Raw genomic sequence first — 21,934 nt, 5'->3', positions numbered from 1 at the left:
GAATGAGAGAGAGAGAATGAGCAAATTCAGTGCAATATCCGAAATGAAAAAGATATCACTGTATCACTGTAGTTCCTAGAGACGATACAAGGACATGTGAAAGTTAAAAAAGTAAAAGTGTTAGTCACTTCTGACTTTTTGCGACCCCATGGACTTGTAGCCCACCAGGCTTCTCTGTTCATGGAATTCTCCAGGCAAAAATACTCAAGTGGTAGCCATTCCCTTCTACAGGGGACCCTCCTGATCTAGGGATCAAACCTGGGTTTCCTGCATTGCAGGCAGATTCTTTACTGTCTGAGTCACCAGGGAAGCACTGAGAAGTTCCTAGAGGTAATACAAAGATAGACCCAGTGCTATAAACTTGAAAAGGTAGATCCTTTGGAAAAATTCCTTGAGAAATGCAATAGATGCCAACAGCAAAATTAAAAAGGTATTAGAATTAGAATTATTTGATGTATAAATATGAAGATTTTATAGCAGATGGGATTTTTTAAATGTTTCAATGAGCAATAAGGAATACACTTGAAATAAGTGGGGGAAAAAATAGAAAGCCTTAGCAAAGAAATAGAAGACATAGAGAACCAAAAGAAAATTGTAGAACTGAAAAATACAACAATTGAACTAAAATCTCAGTGGATGGGCTCAAAATCATAATAGAAGTGAAAGAAGAAAGAATCAGTGAACTGGAAGATAGTGAAGTCACTCAGTCAGTCATGTTCGACTCTTTGCGACCCCATGGACTGTAGCCTATCAGGCTCCTCCGTCCATGGGATTTTCCAGGCAAGAGTGCTGGAGTGGATTGCCATTTCCTTCTCCAGGGGACCTTCCCGACCCAGGAATCGAACTCGGGTCTCCCTCACTGCAGGCAGACGCTTTACCGTCTGAGCCACCAGGGAAGCCCCTGGAACTGGAAGATAGAACAATAGAAATTACCCAGTCTGGGAAACAAAAACTAGACCTCCAAAAAAGTGAAAGTGAACAGAGCTGTAGGGACCCGTGGGACTATAACAAAAGCTCTAATATTTGTTCTATCAAAGTCCCAGAACAAGAGAAAGAAAGAGTGCAGAGCTGAAAAAGAACTCAAAGAAATAATGGCTGCAAACATTCCAAATTGGGCAAGAGACAAACCTAGAGATTCAGGAAGCTGAACAAATCAAACAGAATAAAGCCAAAGAAATCCACATGCAGACACATTATTATTAACCTTCTGAAAACTAAAGACAAAAAAAAAAAGCCAGCCAGAGGAAAACCAACACCTCATCTATAAAAGAAAAGAAATAGAATGACAACAGATTTCTCCTCACAAATCATGAAGATCAGGACGTAGTGGTACAGTATTTTTCAGATGATATAAAAAAGAAATGAAAACCCAGAATCCTATATCTAAGCAAAAATATCCTATAGGAATGAAGGGGGAAATCAAGACATTCTCCAGATGAGGAAAACTAACACGATTTGTCACCAGCAGTCATGCCCTAAAAGAATAAAGAAAGTTCTCAAAACAGAAAGGAAACAATAAGAGAAGAAACCTTGGAACATCAGGAAGGAAGGAAGAAAACAGTAAGTTAAAAATATGTGTAAATAGGCTTCCTTTCTCGTGAGTTTTCTAAATAAATGTTTGACAGTTGAAGCAAAAATTATATATATATATTACTGCTTGATATGATTCTAAGTGTATATAGAGGAAATTATTTAAGACAGTGGTATTATAAAAGAGGAGAGTAAATTACATAAAAGGAAGTAAGATGTCTATACTTAAAACCTTCACTTGAACTGGTAACACAATGATACCAGCAGACTGTGGTAAGTTTTGTATGTATAATACAATACCTAGAGCAACCACTGAAAAGTTATACAAAGAGATACACTGAAAAACACCACAGGTAAATCAAAATGGAATTCTTTGCAGGCCGATTCTTTACCATCTGAGCCACTTAGGAAGCCCCAGCTGAAACCTCCATAAAAACCCGAAAGGATGAAGAGCTTCTGGGGGTTTGAAGAGCTTCTGGGTTGAGATGTCCACATGTTGGGAGTGGCATCCCCAGTTCCACACGGATAGATGCTCCTGCACACAGAACCTTGTCCTATGTACCTCTTCATATGGCTATTCACCTGTATCCTTTATGATACCCTTTACTATGACTTCCCTGGTGGCTCGGATGGTAAAGCGTCTGCCTACAATGCGGGAGACCGGGGTTCAATCCCATTTCCTTCTCCAGGGAAGATCTCCTGGAGAAGGAAATGGCAACCCACTCCAGTATTCTTGCCTGGAAAATCCCACAGACGGAGGAGCCTGGTGGTCCAAGGGGTCGCAAAGAGTCGGACACGACTGAGTGACTTCACTTTCACTTACTATACACTGGTAAACATAGGTAAATATTTACCTATGCTTTGTCAGCCATTCTAGCAACCTTTCAAACCCAGGGAGGGGATCATGGGAACCCCAATTTAACTCTGGCCAGGCAGAAATACAGATAACAACCTGGACCTGTGCCTGATGTTGTTACGAGCAAGGACTCATGTGTCTGAGGTCACAGAAAGCCAAATTCTGACAGTGGGTGTTTGCAGCAAAGTAAGGGTTTATGGCCACACACCCAGCAAGGAAATGAGAGACAAGTCTCGAATCCTCTCCATTTGGTGTCTGAGTGAGGGGTGTTTTGAAGGGAAGAACAAAGAGGCTGGGATTAATCTGTCATCACCGATGACACAGAAGGTGTCATCGGTGATGATGCATCTGTGACTACAGTTTTGGGACTCAGGAGGTCTCCAGTTTAGGATTCTTTGGCCAGGTTGTCCATGGCTCAAGGCCTGTTAGCTCACTTTGCCCTGGAGAAACAGCGTGACTTAGACCTTAATGATAATATCTATGGTAGCAACCTTAGGACACCAGTGTTACCAACAACAGCAATTTTAGTCATCTGACTTTGGCTGGTGAGTGTCCAGTTAGCACAGGACTGAGGTCAGAGGGGACAAGAAAGGGAATTCAGTTTTGGATAGAGAGATTAATCATCAACTTGGTAAGGGAACTGGGTTTTAGTGGGACTCAGTTTCCGGGTCTGAAGAGGGGGCAGCCTTGAAGCACTGAGCTCTTAACCTGTGGGGTCCAATGGTATCCCCAGGCAGATAGAGTCAGAATTAAGTTAAACCTGTAGGACACCCAGTTGGTGCCTGCTGAAATGGAGAAATGTATGGTGTGGAAAAACCCCTATACATCCAGTTTCAGAAATACTGAGAGTGGAGGAGAAAAATAGAGTTTTCCTTGATGGAGTTTTATTAAGAGTGTCCCTGGTGGCTCAGATGGTAAAGAATCCACCTGCAATGCAGGAGACCTGGGTTCGATCCCTGGATTGGGAAGATACGCTGGAGGAGGGCATGGCAACCCACCCAGTATTCTTTCCTGGAGAAACCCCATGGACAGAGAAGTCTGGCAGGCCACAGTCCATAGGGTTGCAAAGAGTCAGACACGACTGAGCAACTAAATACACAGTATTGGTGGAATGGTAGACTCAGGGCATTCGAAAGGAAGAATCCAGATATAGACCCACACATATTTGGACAACTGAATTTTGACAAAGATGATACCATAGAGAAGCAAGTCAAGGATAGTGTTTTTTAAACCAGTGCTGATCAGGGACTTCCCCTGGAGGTCCAGTGGTTAGGGCACCATGCTTCTTTGCTGGCCAGGAAACTAAGATCCTGCAAGCTGCAGTGTGGCCAAATAATAGCGGGGGGAAATGGTGCTGGTCAAAGAGATATTTGTAGGGGAAACAATATGGCTCTTGACCTCTAACTTACACCATACACAAAAACCAATTCCAGATTGAACATAGATCTAAATGTGAACAGTACAATAGGAAACTTTCCAAAAATAATATGAAAAAAAAAATACCTTCATAACTTTGGAGAGGCAAATATTTCTTAAACAGGATGAAAACACCTTTCATCACTAAGGACAAAATTAGCCAATCTGGCTAAATTAAATATAGGAACGTCTTTCCATCAAAAGACTGTATTTGGAGACAGAAGAGTAAGCCATGAGGGGAGAATATACTTTTCTTATATGTAAGAAAGGATTTCTCTGACCATCAACTTCCTCATCTGTAGAGTTAGATAGTATGCTTACAAGGATTAGCTCAATGCCTGTCACATAAGAGGTATTCCATTAAATTTTATATTGCTTCTCTTATAACTGAGGCATCTCAGCAGGATGATTGTACTTCAAACCATTTCCAGGCAGACAAGAATCTCCCTCCTCTTTTTGACGCTCAATAAAGAGGTGGCTCAGTAGTAAAGAATCCACCTGCCAATGCAGGAAACACAGGCTCGATCCCTGGATCAGGAAGATCCCCTGGAGAAGGAAATGGCAACCCACGCCAGTATTCTTGCCTGGGAAATCCCATGGACAGATGATCCTGGTGAGCTACAATCCATAGGGTCGCAAAGAGTCAGGGCATGACTGAGTGACTAACGCAGTCAAAAGGATTTACCCTGAATTCCCTCATAAATCTTACAAAACAGTGTTGAGGGCATCTATAAGGTACCCCCTCCAGTCCCAAAGCTGCAATCTGCTCGGAGACCCAGTGTCCAGTTTTAAGAACACAGCGGTAGGGCTAAGAAGTGCAACGGGAGGATGAGTGGGTTTTATTCTTGACTGAGTCAGGCCACATTGTGGGAAATCCCCCAGGTGAGCTGAAAGCAGTGTGGAGGGGCTGGCAGGAGGGAAGAAGCCCTCTCTTCTTTCAAATACAGTCTCATTTATCATTGTAGCCACCCGGATTCCCAGAAGCATGCAAGAGGGGGCTTTCAGAATGGTTCCAAAGGGATCACCTCATTCCTGCAGGGACAAGCCCAGGAGAAGCCAGAGCCTAAAAGCACCAGAGGCAAGGTCAAGTTCAGAAGCCACCCCAAAATGGGTCAATGCAGTGGCTTGAGTCACCACCCCGCAGAGGGGACGGGCAGAACTTTTGAAGGACTTGTGTTTGCTTCTAGCTATCCTCCTTCCTGCTCTTCTCCCCAGCAGAGGACACAGAGTCTAGAAGCCTCAGGCCACTGATAAGAAGCCAGGGAGGCTGAGAAGAAAGATCCTCCAATAGGCCCACACCCATCTGTTTTGAGGGCCAGCAGCCTCACTCCTTGGACAGGACCAAGTGCCGTCTGCAGACTCTTCCGTTTACAGAGCCTGTTTACACCCCTGGCAGCCTCTGATCTCACCTCAGTCCTGTGGACAAAGGATTATCCTGAGCCCCTTTTTCAGCTGAGTCTCAAAGAAGCAAAGTAAACTGCCCGCAGTGGTTCTCAGGCTCAGGACCCATCCCATCCCCCTCCATCAAGAGACCAGTGACAGATTAACCACAATTGAAAAAAAAAAAAAGATACCAATAACAGTACTGATTAGTATTATTACCATTTGTGAGCATCTCTTGTGCACCAGGCATCTGACAGGTGCTTCGCTTCTATCGGCTCATTTGTCCTTCAGAACGACCTGAGAATTAGGTGAGGACACCCCATTTTACAGGCTCCAAGAGGGTAATAATGTAGGAGACATATCTGGTGCCAGGGACTATTCTAAAAACTTCCATGTGCATTACATTCAGTTCAGTTCTGTCGCTCAGTTGTGTCTCAATCTGAGACCCCATGGACTGCAGCACACCAGGCTTCCCTGTCCATCACCAACTCCCGGAGCTTACTCAAACTCCATATCCATTGAGTGGGTGATACCATTCAACCATCTCATTCTCTGTCGTCTCCTTCTCCTCCCGCCTTCAATCTTTCCCAGCATCAGGGTCTTTTCAAATGGGTTGGTTCTTTGCATCAGGTGACCAAAGTATTGGAGTTTCATCTTCAGCATCAGTCTTTCCAATGAATATTCAGGACTGATTTCCTTTAGGATGGACTGGTTGGATCTCCTTGCTGTCCAAGGGACTCTCAAGAGTCTTTTCCAACACCACAGTTCAAAAGCATCAATTCTTCGGTGCTCAGCTTTCTTTATAGTCCAACTCTCACATCCATACATGACCACTGGAAAAATCATAGCTTGGACTAGATGGACCTTTGTTGGCAAGTAATGTCTCTACTTTTTAATATGCGGTCTAGGTTGGTCATAGCTTTTCTTCCAAGGAGCAAGTGTCTTTTAATTTCATGGCTGCAGTCACCATCTGCAGTGATTTTGGAGCCCAAAGAAATAAAGTCTGTCCTGTTTCCACTGTTTCCCCATCTATTTGCCATGAAGTGATGGGACCGGATGCCATGATCTTCGTTTTGTGAATGTTGAGTTTTAAGCCAACTTTTTCACTCTCCACTTTCACGGTCATCAAGAGGCTCTTTAGTTTTTCTTTGCTTTCTGCCATAAGGGTGGTGTCATCTGCATATCTGAGGCTATTGGTATTTCTTCTGGCAATCTGGATTCCAGCTTGTGCTTCATCCAGTCCAGCATTTCTCATGATGTACTCGGCATATAAGTTAAATAAGCAGGGTGACAATATACAGCCTTGACGTACTCCTTTCCCAATTTGGGACCACTCTGTTGTTTCATGTCCAGTTCTAACTGTTGCTTCTTGACCTTCACACAGATTTCTCACGAGGCAGGTCAGGTGGTCGGGTATTTCCATCTCTTTAAGAATTTTCCAGTTTGTTGGGATCCACACAGTCAAAGGCTTTCCATTAGGCAATCTCAAAAACCCCATGAGAATGAGCGCGAGGATCATCTCCCATTTCAGAGACATGAGAACTGAGGCTCAGAGACATCAGGCAAATTGTCTGAGGCTGCACAGCTAGGAAGTAGAGCTGGAATTGGAACCAAGTATTCTTGCCACTGTCCCACACCTCTGGCAGCACAGATGACACCCCTAGGGCAGCACACCTAGGGCAGGTCAGAATCCCATTGAGACCCCTGCCACCGACAGCCCAGGGCCCTTCCACCCAGCTCTCCTGCCTGAGTAGGGCCGCAGGAAGGCTTTGGATTCTGTTGGCGGCCACCTCCTCTCCATCCAAGAGACAGCTCTCTGAGAATCAACCCCCAGAAATAGGGCACATGGGGACAGACTCCTCCACAGTGGCAGACAGCCCGGTCATGCCGACAGAGCTGGCACCTAGCCCAACCAAACCTTTTTGCCAGTTTTTCTCTCTCTGCCTGCTGCACGCTGGCTGAAACCAGCCCCTGATTCTCATTTTCTCCCTTGAGCCCCATTGAAAGTGCTGAATGGGAGAGAGAGGAGGAGCCTGGAGGGCAGGCAAGCAGGGGGTGCTCGGTGAGACCTTCTGCCCCTCCAGGAAGGGTAAGAGGAGCTGGCTAGGGGTGAGGAGAGGGGTGCTGGGGAGTGGTTCTGGAGTTGTAGGGCAGGGGTAACCTAGCAACCACTGGCTGATGCAGTCACAAAGCGATAGGCTTACCCACAGAACTGACATCCTTCGGCTCTTTCCTGCTCAGGCAGCAAGGGCTACTCACCCACATACTATAGCGGCCACTTTCCTTGGTGAGTGCAGAGGTGAGCTGGGGGGAGGGCACAGAGCGGGAAAAGGAAGTTCTGTTTCTGAATTGGTATCAGCCTTCAGGGCCCTTGTCCCTGGCCAACTGGGAACCCAAGGGGAGAGGGAAGGAAGGTCAAGGGCAGATGCAGTGGGGCCCAGCCTGGCCCGCTCTGGCAAAGGCAGGCCGGGCCAGCTAGAGGCCCTGTTGACCTCTTCCCAGCAGCTGTGTGATATGACCCACAGTGGCTTATAAAATCAATGAAATAGTTTGATAAGGACAAAATGAAGACAAAAGGTAGGATGAAACTATCAGTACGTGTCATATACAACAAGGACAAGAACTGCTTCAGTTTCACGTATACACACAAGTAAATGCACACGTTAGGATATAAAAATGAGTTTCTTACGATGGTCACAGTCAAAAGTATTTTTAAAAGTCTCTATCGTGTTGATTCCTTTTATTGTAGGCAGGTGGGTATGGGCTTGTAAATGCCCTGTTCTCAGCCCTGCAGCATCGAAGTGCTCCAGAGCAAGGGTCCTCCATCTCTGGGATCTAATTCCTGACGATGTGAGGTGGAGCTGACATAATAAAACAGAAATAAAGTGCACAATAAATGTGATGTACTTGATGCATCCTGAACCCATTCCCCCTGACTCCCCGATCTGTGGAAAAATTGTGTTCCATGAAACCAGTCCCTGGTAACAAAAAGGTTGGGGAGAGCTCCAGAGCCTAGCCTCTTCATCACGGATGTCCAGACTCCCTTCAAAGGATGCCCTACCAGCTAGTTTTGTCTTTAGGGAAAGATTAGGAGACTGAGTCAGGATGCCTGGCTCCTTGATCTCAAAGTCCCTCCCCTTCCCCAATCTCATGCAGTGTTGTCTGCTCCCCTCCACCCTAACCTGATGGAAGCCTGGCCCTGGGGGAACCTCTGGGCAGAGTCTATGACTCAGAGGGTTAATTCTCAGAATGTACTGATTGTTCAACCCATCCTCGGCACCTGCAACCCCAGCACTACACTTACAGATTCATAATCACCTTGAAGTGTCAATTTGGCTTTGACATTTATCTTTCATTCATGTCATCTAGCTTATTTAGTAATATGATGAATGCCAATAAAAGCACCTCTCAAACCAAGAACTAGAATACCAGCACCAGGACATCCCATGTGCTCCTCTCCTCCCCCGACTCTCTATCTGCCCTCAGAAATAGCCACTACATGAATTTTGCAGCGTTTCATTGCTTTTGTTTTATTACCTTTATGATAATTCTGCTTGCTTTTGAATTTTATTTTTAAAAAGGATCTCATGCTATATGGTCTTCTGCAATTTGCTTTCCCTGACTATTCATTACATTTGTAAGATTCACCTATGTTGCTGCATGTAGCTGTGGTTCATTCATTTTCACTGCAATATAATGTTCAATTGTCTGAATGGGCCACAGCATATTTATCCACTCTTCTGCCATTGGACATGTGAACTATCACCAGGTTTTTGCTGATTTGAACAATGTTGGTTTGAATATTCTTACACATCTGCAAGAGTTCCCCTGGGGTATATTTCTGGGATAGTAATTGTTGGGTTATGCTGGGATATGGCATGCAAACATTCAATTTTAGGGCTTCCCAGGAGGAGCTAGTGGTAAAGAACCTGTCTCCCAACGCAGCAGACATAAGAGATGTGAGTTCAATCCCTAGGTTGGGCAGATCCCCTGGAAGAGGGCATGGCAACCCACTCCACTACTATTGCCTGGAGAATCCCATGGACAGTAGAGCCTGGCAGCCTACAGTCCATGGGTCACAAAGAGTCAGACACAAATGAAGTGACTTAGCAAGTACACACATGTAATTGCTGGGTTACACTGGGATATGGTATGCAAATGTTCAATTTTATAAGACATTGCCAATTTTCCCCCTAAAGTGTCTGTTCCTGTTATGCATCTTCAACACTCGTATTAAGAGCACCAGTCTTTACTCTGTTAGAGGCACCCCAATGGCTACAGAAGTGAGGGCCCAATTGGCAGAGCGTTCACTGCCGAGGTAAGGTCCCCAGTGCCCTCCCTGCTGACCGAGGAGGTGGAGGGAGCTGGGGAGGGTAGAATACAAAGGAACTCAACAGATTGAGGGTCCAAGTGGAGGTCACCTTCCCTCTGGTATCAGTCAGGCGCCCAGTGGGTTCTCAGGCCTGAGTTAACACAGGTCCAGGCAGGGCCCCTCCTGGGTCGGGAGAGGGTGTGGTGGCTCAGGGCAGGAGCATAAACATTCCAGGGGTTTCAGGGGGTGACTTCTACCGTTAGTTGGGGGCAGGGGAGGTCAGCTAACAGTGATGTTCAGGGAAGGTTTACTTTATTTCTTTAAGTCCCAGATCCCCTAGAAGCGAATCGAGGATGGAACAGGAACCTCAGGGGCCTGGTCATCGAAAGCATCAGAGGGCCCCGGGGCAAAATGCCTTGCTTAGCATATCCAGAGTCCATCTACACACCTCCAGAGGGCCTCCCTTCAGCCAGGGCCGCAAGAAGGGGAAGCAGAGAGCGAGCAGGCAGGTGGTCCCACCAGACCCCTGGAGGAGAGCAGCTCACCCCTGGATCCTTGCTGGACGGACTCCACCTATTCCTCTGGGGGAAGGCACAGCATCCTCAGGAGAGGGAAGGGGTGCGGGTGGAGGACGGAGAACCTGAGACGCTTGTCTCCAGTGAAGCGAAGCGAAGCGAAGCAAGAGCTTGAAGCTTCCCCACAGCGACGCAGCCCAGATAGCCAGACCAACAGTTCTGCGGCTCCCAGGGGGGCCCTCAGGGGAAGAGGACTGGCTGGCCTAGTGTGGCTTTGGCATCAGCTCCTGGATGCTGAGTCTGGGCCAAAACTGCTCCTGAGGGCAAGGGGGGGTTGGGTGACAGCCTATAGCTGGCTTCTCCTGGACCGCCAACTGTTTGGCTTGGGGAGAGGCCCATGCTAGGTCAGCCCCCTGGCCCCGGAGGCACACAACGTGCCTTTGCTCCAACGCAGGTGTCTGGACGAGGAGGTAGGTCTACGGCTTTTCCTTCTGGCTTCAGAAATGGTCTCTGAGAGAAAACCAGGGTCCTGAGAGATTCCATCTGAGTTCTCTCAGAGGGATCCTGGCTCTCTACTCAGGCATCGTAGGAAGACCGAAGGTTCCCCAGATGGGCCCTTCTGGTTCCCCAGAAGGGCCAGATGGCATGGCTGAGAAAGGACCTTGGGAGAGGCCCAGCTCTAGTGCCATGGGGGTGGTGGTGGAATCTGTTAAGCAGTTTTCAGAGTATCTCAGGAATGGACTCCCATAAGCTCAGGTGGGCACTGCTGCCTAAGGCTCCATTTGCTTCTCCCTGGCCCTCTCCTTTAGTCCAAAAGGTGAGCTGAAACTGGAAAAGAAGTCAGGGTGCCAGCCAAGGAGCCATGGGGACAGCGGGCCACAGAAAGAACTGATGATCCCAGGGATCGTGGATTTCAAGCTGATCCGAGAGGCAGTGAGGACATCCAAGCCCCAAACCCCCAGTGCCTACCGCTTCGGTCGCCTCAGCCACCACTCCTTCTTCTCCAGGCACCACCCCCAGCCCCAGCACGTGACCCACATCCAAGGTAGGGCTGGGGTAGGCCAGGGCCTGACGGTGGGGGTTGGGGGGCCGCTGGAAAGGGAGGACCCAGCCACTCTTGGCCAAGCCAAGACCTACCTGGAGCAGGGTGGGGATTCCAAGGGCAGACTGCAGAGCCCCACAGGATTTACATCCCTGCCGATTCTCCCACCTTACAAATCAGAGAAAGGGATGAATATTCTGCTCCAGAGCTGTGCTCTCGTCTCTGACTCAGGCCATTTCATCCATTCAGCTATTTGTTCATCAAAGATCTAACGAGTGTGAACTATGAGTGGGGCACATTTTCAGGTCCTGGCGTTACGACCAAGCCAGACAGATGGTCCCTGGTCTCACAGAGCCAACCTTTAGTGGGGAAGAATAGAAAACAGATAAGGTGTCAGAAGGTTGGAAGTGTCAAGGCTATATACAGAGCCAAGGCCTGACCAACAGCATGGTATTCAAGCAAAGACTAAAGGAAGACAGGACATGACCATGTGGATCTCAGGGGGAAGGTGTCCCAGGCAGACGGAAGAGCCGGGACAAAGGCCCCCAGGCAAGAGCCTCCTGTTGGAGAATAGTGAGGATGTGGGTGTGGCTGAAACAGAATAAGGAGGAGGAGAAGTGAGACACAGAGGCAGTGGGGCCCATGTCCTGTGGGCCTTGGAGCTCACCATTGTCATCCTTAAGCCATCTCACTGAGTCAGATGGCAGCCATCAGAGGGTTGAGAGCAAAGAAGTAACAGAGGGCTCTGCTGGCTTCTGAATGGACAGTGGCTTGGACCAGAGAGATAGCAGTGGAGGAGTTAGTGGCCCTGCTCTAGAGAGATAGAGAAGGCGAGGCCAACAGACTTGGCTGATGGATTAAAAATGGAGTATGAGATGGAGAGAAGACTCAGGGCTGACTCCCAAGGTGTTTGGTCTGAGTAACTGGAAAATTGGGTTTGGGCTAAGATAGAGGAGCCTGTAGACGGGGCCAGTGGAGGATGGGAAGGGTCAGGGTTTGGTCTGAGATGCTGGGAGATGCAGCATGTGAGATGCCTTTTAGAAGTCCCAGGAGGGTGGGTGGGGAAGCCCGAGGGAAGGCGCCAAGTAGGCAGTCGAGTCAGTTTCAGGCAGAGATGCAAATGTGAGAGCCACTCAAATGGGAGTGGTGGTTGAAGAGGTGTGCTGGATGGGGATCATCACAGGACCCTGTAGAGGCTAGGGAGGAGAACCTGGCATGAATCTGGGGACCCCAAGGTTACGGGGTCGAGGAGATGAAGGGGAAGTGGCAGAGCAGTGACTGGTGAGCTAGGAGGACCCAGGAGAGAGAGGGGTCCTGGCGCCAGAGGAAAGTGTTCCGGGAGGAGAGAGTGAGAAACTGTGGTTAAGTCCTAACCACGGTGCTCCCCAAAGCTTAACCATCTAACGATGCCATTGCATACATGCTAAGTCACTTCAGTCACTTTGCGACCCCATGGACTGTAGCCGACCAGGCTCCTCTGTCCAGGGGATTCTCCAGGCAAGAATACTGGAGTGCCATGCTCTCCTCCAGGGGATCTCCCTGACCTAGGGATCAAACCCACGTCTCTTTCGTGTCCTGCATCGGCAGGCGGATTCTTTACTACTAATGCCACCTGGGAAGCCAATGATGCTATAATCCTACACAGACCTTAGCCTGGAGGTTCCTCACATGTAAGCTGCCTCTCACCACCCCCAGGGTGCCATGCACTCAGACCTGCAAGGCTGACAGATGGCATGAAGTTTTATCCAGAGGGTCTCGCACCCCGTGGTTTGAGTCAAGGCCCTTCTCGCCACAAACTGTGGCTTAACACCCTGCTCCCACTCCTCTTCTTGAAGCTGCCTGCCTCTGTGTGCTCCACACACTCTGTGCGCTCACACCTGTACTTCCTTACCCCGTCACAGAAAACCAAAGGGACCCCCAGATGAGGGTCCCAGGCAGCCCGGGTTCTCCTCTCCCCTCGGCCAGTCTCACTATGTGACCCTGAGCCCATCCTTTCGCTGCCATGCTGAGTGTCCCCTGGGGTAAGGTCAGAGCGGTTGAGAGGCCCTCCCAGCCCTAGCCATCTCTGGGGTTGTGTTTACTGGAAGAAGTGGGGCTGAGTGCTTCCCTGCCCACCAGCCTCCTCCCATTTTCCTGGAGTTCTTGGGGTCCACTCAGGTCCCCTTTCCCACTGCCTCCAACCCTTAACAGATCTCACCGGGAAGCCTGTCTGCGTCGTCAGGGACGAGCTCTCTCTGGCCACCTCTCCTCAAGCCACACTCTTATCCCGCTACCTGATCAGGATGCCCACCATCTCGGTGCCTGTTGGAGACCCTCAGTCCAACCGGGACCCCCGGCTTTATTCTGGTGGGTACTAGGGCCCTATACCTTGGGGCTATACCTGGCCCCAAGGGCTGCCTGGCTTGGACAGGTGCCTGAGAAGGAAAAGGCCATGGCTCTTAGGTGGGTGGGGGTCCAAGGTCCTCAGAAATGCACCCTTGCTTGGCTCTGAGGTGTTTGAGGAGTCAGAAAAAGCAGAGGACAAACATATCTGGACAACAGACATGTGACTTCCAGCTCTAGCCAGGAACAGTATTGGAAATACTGAATTTTGTAACCTGTGTGCTCAGGCACCGGCCAGTCAGAACAGTTAGCCATAGGGAGTGCTGGGGCAGCATTTCAGAGGCCTCCACTTGGGCCAAGCCTCTCTCTTTCTCCAAAGAGCAGGGAGGATCCTGGAGAAGGGGCGGAGGGGCCCAGAAGGCTTCCTGCAGGGCTCTTTACCAACCTGGCCAGGAGTCGCTCAGTGTTGTAGCCACTGGCACAGCCTATCAACTGAATCTCCACCCTGGCTTCATTTTCCTGAAAGAGGCAAAGCGAGTCTAAATCACAAACATCTCGGTACACGTAGCCAAACATTCTCCAGCATTTCCCAACTAAGACACAGGCTGGGACACAAATGTCAGCAGCAAGCACTCCCACCCACCAACCAATAGTGTGATTCCAGCTCCTTCCCTCGAGGGCACCACCTGCCCTGTGAAAATACCCTTCTCTTTAAGATCCTGGGTGGGAGGGCAGGGAGGAGAGGAGGCTCTTCCACCTATCCCCCTTCCACACTCGGCCCAAAGGGAGGGTGCACAGGGAGACCCCGGGGATCAGTTGGCCAGATCTTGCCCCCTCCTCCCAGAGGCCTGGAAGAAGGAGTTGAAGGACCTGGCTTCCCGGGTGGCCATCTTCACCAAGGAGAGTGAGCTGAAGAGCAAGGAGGTGGGTGCAGAACAAAGGAGCTGTCCAAGAAGAAATGAAATGGACCCACTCCTTTGTAACTAAACCGCTCCCACGTGGTTCCAACCACACCAGCACAGAGCAAACCTTCTCAGGAAGGCGGGAGGCACTGCTGTTGGCAGAGGGGAGGGGTCCCTGAATACAACCCAAGGGACAGGGTCACAGTGAGGGTTCCGAGAACACAGTGTACCTGGTGGAGAAATCCAGGAAGGGTTCATAGTTTAGAAGAGGACGGAGGGAGGTGTTCCTGGTGGAGGCACATGGCACAGATGTTCATTCGCAAGCTAGAAAATACAGGAGAGCGTTTTAGAAAATGGAGGGTTTAAAAGCACAGGAGATAAGCGGGCAGCAGTGAGAGAGGAGTCACAGGGGGGCCGACTTTGGATGTGGGCAAGATCAGCTTTCTTCTCATTTCTGAACTTAGTTTCATGTTTCACCTGACAAAGGGATGGAGCATCACTGAAGGATTTCAGAGAGATTGGCGGTAGCCTGAGTGCTATTTGCTGATAAACCAGTAAAGACGAGGAGGAGGCAGCTTGAAGGTAGTTGGAACTGGTCCTAGGACAGGCCTGGCCCCTGTTGGCTGAGATTGGTCCTACCCTTGTCTTGGGCAGCAGAGTTCTCGTTCTCATTCCACAGCTAACTTGCTGTAACACTCAGGGTAACTCAGCTAAGCTCTCTGGGCCTCAGTTTTCTTATCTTTAAAATGGGTGGTCCCGTGGTTAAAAATTCACCTGCCAATGCAGGGGACAGGGGTTCGATCCCTGGTCCAGGAAGACCCCAGTTAAAGAGTTCGCAAGCCACAACTAAAAGATCCCCCATGCCGGAACTGAGACTGAGCCCAGCCAAATAAGTACTAAAAATAAATAAAATGGGGAGAAGGATACTACCAGTCTTAACTGGAGTTCCAGGGGCAGGAGGTCCCAGGCCTCGTGCCCACCTGGCTCGGGAAGGTTTTCCAGGGCAAAGAAAGGATGCTAAGCTGTGGGGGACAGGTTTAGGGGCAGCGGAGCTAAGAATTAAGGAAGGCAGTGGGGGTCTTGGTACAGGATACTATTTTCAAATCTCTGATGGGCTGAGGGGAGGGACCTGAAGGAGGGCCTACCCAGGCAAGACCAAGGACCATGGGGGTGGGGCAGCCGACCTTCAGTAAAATTCCAGGAGGAAGAGCAATGGCTATAAAGGAAGGGCTGCCCCCACTGGTGAGTGGGGTCTAAGACAGGTTGAGGCTGGCCTGGTTGACATCCTGGGTCCCTGGCCTCCTCCTCTTCTTTTCACCTTTCCCCTCTGCTTTCTCTTCTTTCTCTCTGCCTGGAGTCTCTGGCCACATTTTTCCCCAGCAGAAGGAGGAGCCTCAGCGGGAACAGGGGGCAAAGTACTCAGCAGAGACTGGCAGGCTCATTCCTGCTTCTACCTGGGCCATGGCCCGCCGCCACTCCCACCAGGGCCGAAACCAGCCTGCGAGCAGAGATGGAGGAGACCAGACCTTTGTCCTACAGGATCAGGAGCTGCTGGTGAGGTGCTGGGAAGGCTGGGGGCTGTGGACCCTATGGAGGCCCTCATCTGAGGGCAGAGAACTTGGTGGAACCTGCTCCCAGGCTCACGAGGATCCAACTAGGACCCTTGCATAGTGCTTTCACGTATGGCTTCTTCCAGGGAGAAGGTCTTGTCCCTGAGACCCTAAGACTCAAAAACCCCAGCTCCGGGAGTCAGGAGCCTGGATTCCAATCCCCAGCTGCTTCTAGGTTTCTGTGTAAGCCTTTCCATCTTTAAGTCCTTTCCCTTCTAGGGACCTTAGTTCTATCATTTAGTCAAACTGGAAGAACAGATGTTTTATCACAAGGTCTGGCCCCGCGGTGGTACTTGATAAGTTAAGGAAGGGAGCCGCAGTAGTGGAATGAGAAGCATGGAGGTGGAGGTCTGTCTGGGGGTGGAGGCCCTGCCTGGTGCATCCTCACCACACCCAGTTGCCCCCGCAGCCTGCAAGGCTGGTCCCAGCCAGGGCCCCACACTCTGGAGGGTCTGGTCTGTGCTGGAACAAAGCATAAAGACCCCTCCTCTGTGTTCAAGTTTCCCGTTAGGGCCTGGGAGGCACGCAGGATTCATGCCAGTGGGCAAGGCAGTACAAGTCCCTGTTCAGAGGTGCACGTGTTCTCCAGGAGAGGCCAGACTGTGGCGACATCTTGACACCTGCCCCGTGACCAGCGCTTTAAAGCACGCAGTCCCCTTGCAGCCTTATGACAGCTCAGGGAACAGACACAGCGGACAGGGCAGGGATCCCCACTCCACAGATGAGGAGGCTGAGGCCCTGCCGGGTGATGGCCTGTGGCCCAGGTCCCCAGAGAAGGAGCAGCCTAGCAGGGGCTCAAACACAGTGCTTTCTCCACCATAGGGCGGCCTCACCTTGCCTGGAAGTAGGTTCTCAGGTCCTGTGGGGAGGGGGCACAGGGCAGGTAAGTTGGATGCGGAGAATGGAGGAGGGTCCCAGGCCGATGAGGGGTGGGGGTCACCTCAGCAAGCGGGTTCCCTGAGGGAGAGGGTGGGCAGCCTAGCAAGCAGAGGCCTGGGGCAAGGCCTGGGGGCGAGACCTGGCCCAGTTTCCACTCTGCCAGGGACGTGGCAGACCTGGGGAGACTGGCGCCAAACACTGAAGGGACCCCACTTTCCTAGGACTCCAGGAGCTCCACCACCCACTGCAGGCCCCGGCTCTACACAGCCGCCGCCATCAGCAGCCCCGCCTAGGGAGCCCCCGTAGCCCTCCTCAGACAGGCCTGGATCTCCTGCCGCTGACCCTTTACTGGAGGACGCAGCGGGGAAAGGGTCCTGAAGTAGCAAAGATGTGGGAGGTTGAGTGGGCTGAGAAGGACCCTGGGAGCGAAGACAGCCCAGCCCTGGGCGGGAAGGGGCTGCCGACTAAGCGGTGCACAGAACCAGCTGGCTCCAACCCTCAAGCTGTCCAGAGGGATCAGCCCACCTCTTTGCTAACATCTCCAGACTCTGAGCTTAGGCACTTCAGGAAGGGGAGGCCCACGAGGTCCGTGAAATTCCCACACCAAGGAGCCAGGCGTTCGGGACTCGGTGCGTCTCTAAGGAGCTGACAGCCAGCTCTGACCTCGCCTCCCCAGTGAGGGACCTTGGGGTACAACCACACAGGGCTCAGGGATGGGGGGGTCCAAGAAACTGACTCAGAGGCTTCATTCTGCCACAGCATCTCTGCCAGGTGTCCTCCTCAGATCCCTCATCTGTCCAGGAAGGGGGTGAAAAACCTTCCTCCAGGGCTGTTGGCAGAGAAAGCTCTCTATAAAGTGTAAAGTCCATGCAGAGGGTAGGCAGGGACCATCGTGGGGGCCAGTCTAGCCAGGGATGTGGGGAGAGAACACTTTATGGGGAGGGGCTGTGCTGCTGGCTAGAACATGCTGTCCAGCCACACTGACCCAGGCCTGTCCTCCTGCCCACAGATCCTGGAACTGCTTTCGCAAATTCTGCAGACAGACTCCTTGAATGCTATCCAGTTCTGGCTACTCTACGCGCCCGCCAAGGGTGAGGACATCGTCCTGGGCCCCGGTTCTCATCTGAGTGGAGGCTGCTGAGGGCTGTGTCCTCTGGTTCTCCAGGACTCAGATTCACTCGGCTCCCATCCCATGGCCTTACACGGGGGCTGCTCCTCCTTTTTGGAGTCACAAACTAACCTTTTCCAGCTAGACAACATCACTGCCTTCTCCTCCGCATTCCTCCGCAGGGTTTCCACAACACTGCTTCTTAGAGCAAACCCTCCTGCATGCTGACCCCTGGGATTTGGCCCCTGGGAAGGAGACAGACAGTCCTTAATCCACCTCTGTGGGAAACACACATGCACAAAGATGCAAATACACACACGTAAGAGCACATACCTATGTGTACACATGAATGGACATACACATTCATGCTAATATATGTGCATAAGAGCATACACATGTGTACACATAAATGGATATACACATTCAGGCAAACACACACATAGGCGCACACACATGTGTACACGTGAACAGACGTACACATACACACTGGGATGGTGAGTGGAGAGTGTATCTAAGTAGAGGGGTGAGGAACAATCAGAGAACTGATTGGACCAGAGAGTGGAGGAGGAAGGGGAGGAGGACGGGGAGGAAGGTGGGTCCCCAGCAGGCTTCCCAGAGGGCCGGGGGTGTGATGGCAGGTAAACCAAGAATAAGATACACACGAGCAGGTGTGTAAAGGTGTGGAAGGCTGAGGCATGCTTAAGGGCCAGAGAGATGCACAGCCCTCCCCGTGGACTCCTGTGGGACAGAAGAGCTAGAGGCCCTGCTCCTGCCCGTCCCATCCAGCAGCAGGACGGGGGCCGAGGTCTTGCCCCTGAGCATCCTCCCCCCACCCTCGGCTGTGCTTACAGAGAAAGACATGGCACTAGGGCTCCTGCAGACCGCGGTGGCTCAGCTCCTTCCCCAGCCCCTAGTGCCCATCCCAGCCGAAAAACTCCTGAACCAGCTCCTGGAAGTTCAAGACTCACTTCAAGAGAGGCACCAGCTACCCTACAGGTGGGGGTCACACCCCTCACCGGCCCCTCTGTTCCCGGAACTGCTCCCTCATATTCAGCCACCTGTCTGCCCAGGTGTGGCCCGAGGAGGCCCAGGGAAGGAGGCCAGAGCCTGGGCTGCCTGTGCCTGCGCTGGAGGAAGAGGCCCCGCTCTCCCCAGGACCCCTGGTGCCACCTGACGGCTCAGAGGCTTTCTCTGCCAGACCAGACTCCAGAGGCCTGCTGTGGAGGATATGGCGGGGAGGAGCAGGGGAGGCGGTGACCTGCATCACTTGTAGCAAAACAGCTGGATAAGCCACACACATCAAGCTCCCCAGGAGCTCCTGGGCCTTGGGAAGACACAAGCAGAGAAGGAAGGGTAACATAAGGCATACAGAAGTAACTTTGTGCTGGTACTAAGTCCTCCAGATGGCTGAAAGAAGGATTAATGACAAGCTGGGGAAGGGGAAGATGAGGGAAGGCTGCATACAGCAGGGCAGCAGGGCCTGAGTGTCAGCCATGGGACCAGCGATCCTGAGTGTCCACTGTGTGTACCTGACACGGCTGGGTGTTGAACACATTTCTAGTCCATGCAGCCACCCATGGAGGCAGTATGGCTTCCCATTTTACAGATGAAAAGACTGAGGCTCAGGACAGTTGAATGACAACCCAAAGTCACCCGGGTGGGCAGCAGAAAAGCTGGGACTCATATTCAGGCTTGGGCTTCTCAGGTGGCGCTAGTGGTAAAGAACCCACTGGCCAATGCAGGAGACATAAGAGACAAGGGTTCGATCCCTGGGTTGGGAAGATCCCCTGGAAAAGGAAATGGCAACCCACTCCAGTATTCTTGCCTGGAGAATCCCATGGACAGAGGAGCATGTCAGGCCATAGTCCATGGGGTCACAAAGAGTCAGACAAGACTGACACGTCTTAGCATGCATGCAGACTCAGGCTTATCCAACTTCCCAGCCCAGCAGCACTCAGAGTCCCGAGGAGCTGGTTGGAAAGGCAGATGCCCAGGGATTGCCACATAGTCGAGTAGGGGTGAACATGGAGATGTGTATCTTGAACAAACAAATGCAAGAGTAGGGCAAGTCAGGAGTGAGGAGGGCTGGGAAAGCCAGGAATTCGAAGTGATAGGGAATGTGAAATTTGGGAGTGGCTGGATACTGGGCAGACTGAGAAGGAGGAGGCGGGATGCAGTGCTGGCTTGCATGTGTTAAAGGTTATAGGTGCCTGCTCTGGCCCCAAACTTGGTTTTCTTGTTTAGCTTGAGACCAGTGGAGACACAGTGGTAAGGCAACTTCACGGTGATCTTGGGAAAGCCACCTCCCATCTGTGAGCCTCAGTTTCACTCTTTCAAAAACCCCGTCTCCTAAAGTCATAGAGAAGAAACATTACATCGGGTGCATCAAAAGGCTTGCTGAAGTGCAGAGCCTATACAAGACAGGAGCATTATCCATACTTGTCAGTAATTCACTAGGGCTCACTAGGGTTCCCATCTTCAGGAAAGCAGCAGGCCAAGGGAGGGCCAGTGCAGTGGCCTCTCTTACAGCCCCCTAGAGAAGGGCCTTGGTTCCTTGTGGCCACAGTGAGCGATAGTGTGCAGTTGTTGGGGTCCTGCTCAGGGTGGGGCCATCCCTGGATAGATACCTGCTGGCTCTTCTGCCTTTCCCAGGGGCACCTTCCCTACCTCCCCGCCCACCCTGTCACTCAGCTGGCTGTCTGGCTCCAGCCTGACCTTCCTAGCTGTCCTTGTGTTGGTTTTAGCCAATCCCCGAAGAAGATGAAGACACCACCTCTATCAAAAAGCGAAAAACCAGGTAAGAGTCCCCACAGCAGGGCACTGGGGGGCTCACTGAAGCCCACCAAGGCTAGATCCCTTGGGGGATTCAAGGACCCCTCTAGAGATAGGCCCCTGCCCAAAGAAGCTGCTCATTTTATCCATCCATCCATCCACTCAGCAGATCCTTAGTTAGTACCCAGGTGCTAGCCTCTGGGGATCACTGGGGGAGAATTCAGAGATGGGTTCTGCTGCCTCGGAGCTTACATCCTAGGGAGAGACGTGCAGACCACAAGACACCTGAGGGAGACGGTGCCATAAGGGAAATAACAGGGCAACAGGAGAGTCAGAAGGATTGAGTGGGGGATGGCGGGGGCATGGAGAAGGGTCCCTTGAGCCGAGAGGCAGAAAGGATCCAACCCTCTGTGGGTCAAGGGGAAGCCTGCAACAAGGCTTCCACGGCCAGGTGTGTGGGTGAAAGAGCAGGCAGGCAAGCCAGGGTGGCTGGACACTTGTGGGTTGGGAACTGTGGTAAGAAGTGGGACAGGTGGGCAGAGCCAGCCCACAGGCTGTGGCCTTCCCCACAGGGAAGGTCAGGCATGTGGTCTCATGCAGGCTGCATGGGGTTCACTGGAGGGTTATCAGGGCATGGGGGGACCCTAGGGTGGCCGTGTAGACAATGGACTATGGAGGTCCAGAGGGGATGAGGGAGACAAGGGAGAAAAAGGGGTGCCTTAGGCCAGGGCAGGATGGTAAAGGGAGGAAGGTTTCAGGGAGAGAAGACAGGTATTCTTGAAGTACACCGCTCTCCCAAACAGATCATAAGGGGTCCTGTGTGCCAGGGTGAGTGTCTGACACAGAGTAGGTACTGTACAGACATCTGTGACCTGGATGTAGTAGAGGGTGGAGGTGAGGCTGGGGGAAGGGAGTCAGTCCCTCCCAGGTGACCAGGGAGCCTGAGCAGAAGCCTGGGCTGACCTGGGCACCGGGGCCTGGAGTGGGGAGCAGGGGTCTCCCCAGATCTCCTGGGCAGCTCCCTCACACTCTCCTGCCTGCTGTGTCCCCCCTCCCCATCCCAGAGAACATTGGAAAAGCTCAAGTTCTTCGAGTGCACTCCAGCCAGAACCCAGAAGAGAAGGCGGCAAAGGCAGAGGGCTGAGGAGTCTGCGCCTCGCTCAGGAAAAGCCCCTGAGTTCAAAGACTCCGTCCCTAAGTCCTCAGCAGCAGTACTGGTTTTCCTACCACGTGGAGCCCATTAAACTACTGTCTTCTCCTTAAGAGGACAGCTCCACTCTCCCATCA

At 51.5% G+C, this 21,934-nt stretch overlaps 1 protein-coding gene and 1 long non-coding RNA gene across 8 annotated transcripts in view; one reads left to right on the top strand and one right to left on the bottom strand.

Moving 5' to 3' along the window:
* The window catches only part of LOC104976195 (uncharacterized), a 23,125-nt gene extending 8,899 nt beyond the window's left edge, over positions 1-14,226 (bottom strand). The window contains exons 1-2 of the long non-coding RNA XR_003033086.2: positions 13,822-14,226; positions 5,405-11,413 (exon numbers count right to left, since the gene is read on the bottom strand). This is a non-coding gene — a long non-coding RNA (uncharacterized lncRNA). The remainder of the gene's footprint in view (positions 1-5,404; positions 11,414-13,821) is intronic.
* On the top strand, positions 7,364-21,934 carry TBATA (thymus, brain and testes associated). Of its 7 annotated transcripts, none has more exon segments than NM_001038121.2 (11): positions 7,456-7,484; positions 9,385-9,503; positions 10,822-11,057; positions 13,245-13,289; positions 13,338-13,400; positions 14,221-14,300; positions 15,662-15,832; positions 17,777-17,858; positions 18,727-18,871; positions 20,620-20,672; positions 21,712-21,934. In NM_001038121.2, coding segments are annotated over 10 exon segments (1,002 nt in total). In that variant the 5' UTR covers positions 7,456-7,484; positions 9,385-9,456; the 3' UTR covers positions 21,792-21,934.

Source organism: Bos taurus, chromosome 28 (assembly GCF_002263795.3).
Source record: "Bos taurus isolate L1 Dominette 01449 registration number 42190680 breed Hereford chromosome 28, ARS-UCD2.0, whole genome shotgun sequence".
NCBI classification, from domain to species: domain Eukaryota; kingdom Metazoa; phylum Chordata; class Mammalia; order Artiodactyla; family Bovidae; genus Bos; species Bos taurus.
The sequence above is the reverse complement of the archived record's forward strand: the minus strand, read 5'-3'. Positions and strand labels throughout refer to the sequence as shown.

Excerpts from the sequence above, each read along its gene's own strand:
- TBATA (XM_059882505.1), top strand. The coding sequence starts at position 9,457 with ATGGCTACAGAAGTGAGGGCCCAATTGGCAGAGCGTTCACTGCCGAG. Across the intron at positions 14,301-15,658 it reads GTGAGCTGAAGAGCAAGGAG|CAGAAGGAGGAGCCTCAGCG; the intron begins GTGGGTGCAGAA and ends ATTTTTCCCCAG. Across the intron at positions 17,397-17,776 it reads AGCCAGGCGTTCGGGACTCG|ATCCTGGAACTGCTTTCGCA; the intron begins GTGCGTCTCTAA and ends TCCTGCCCACAG.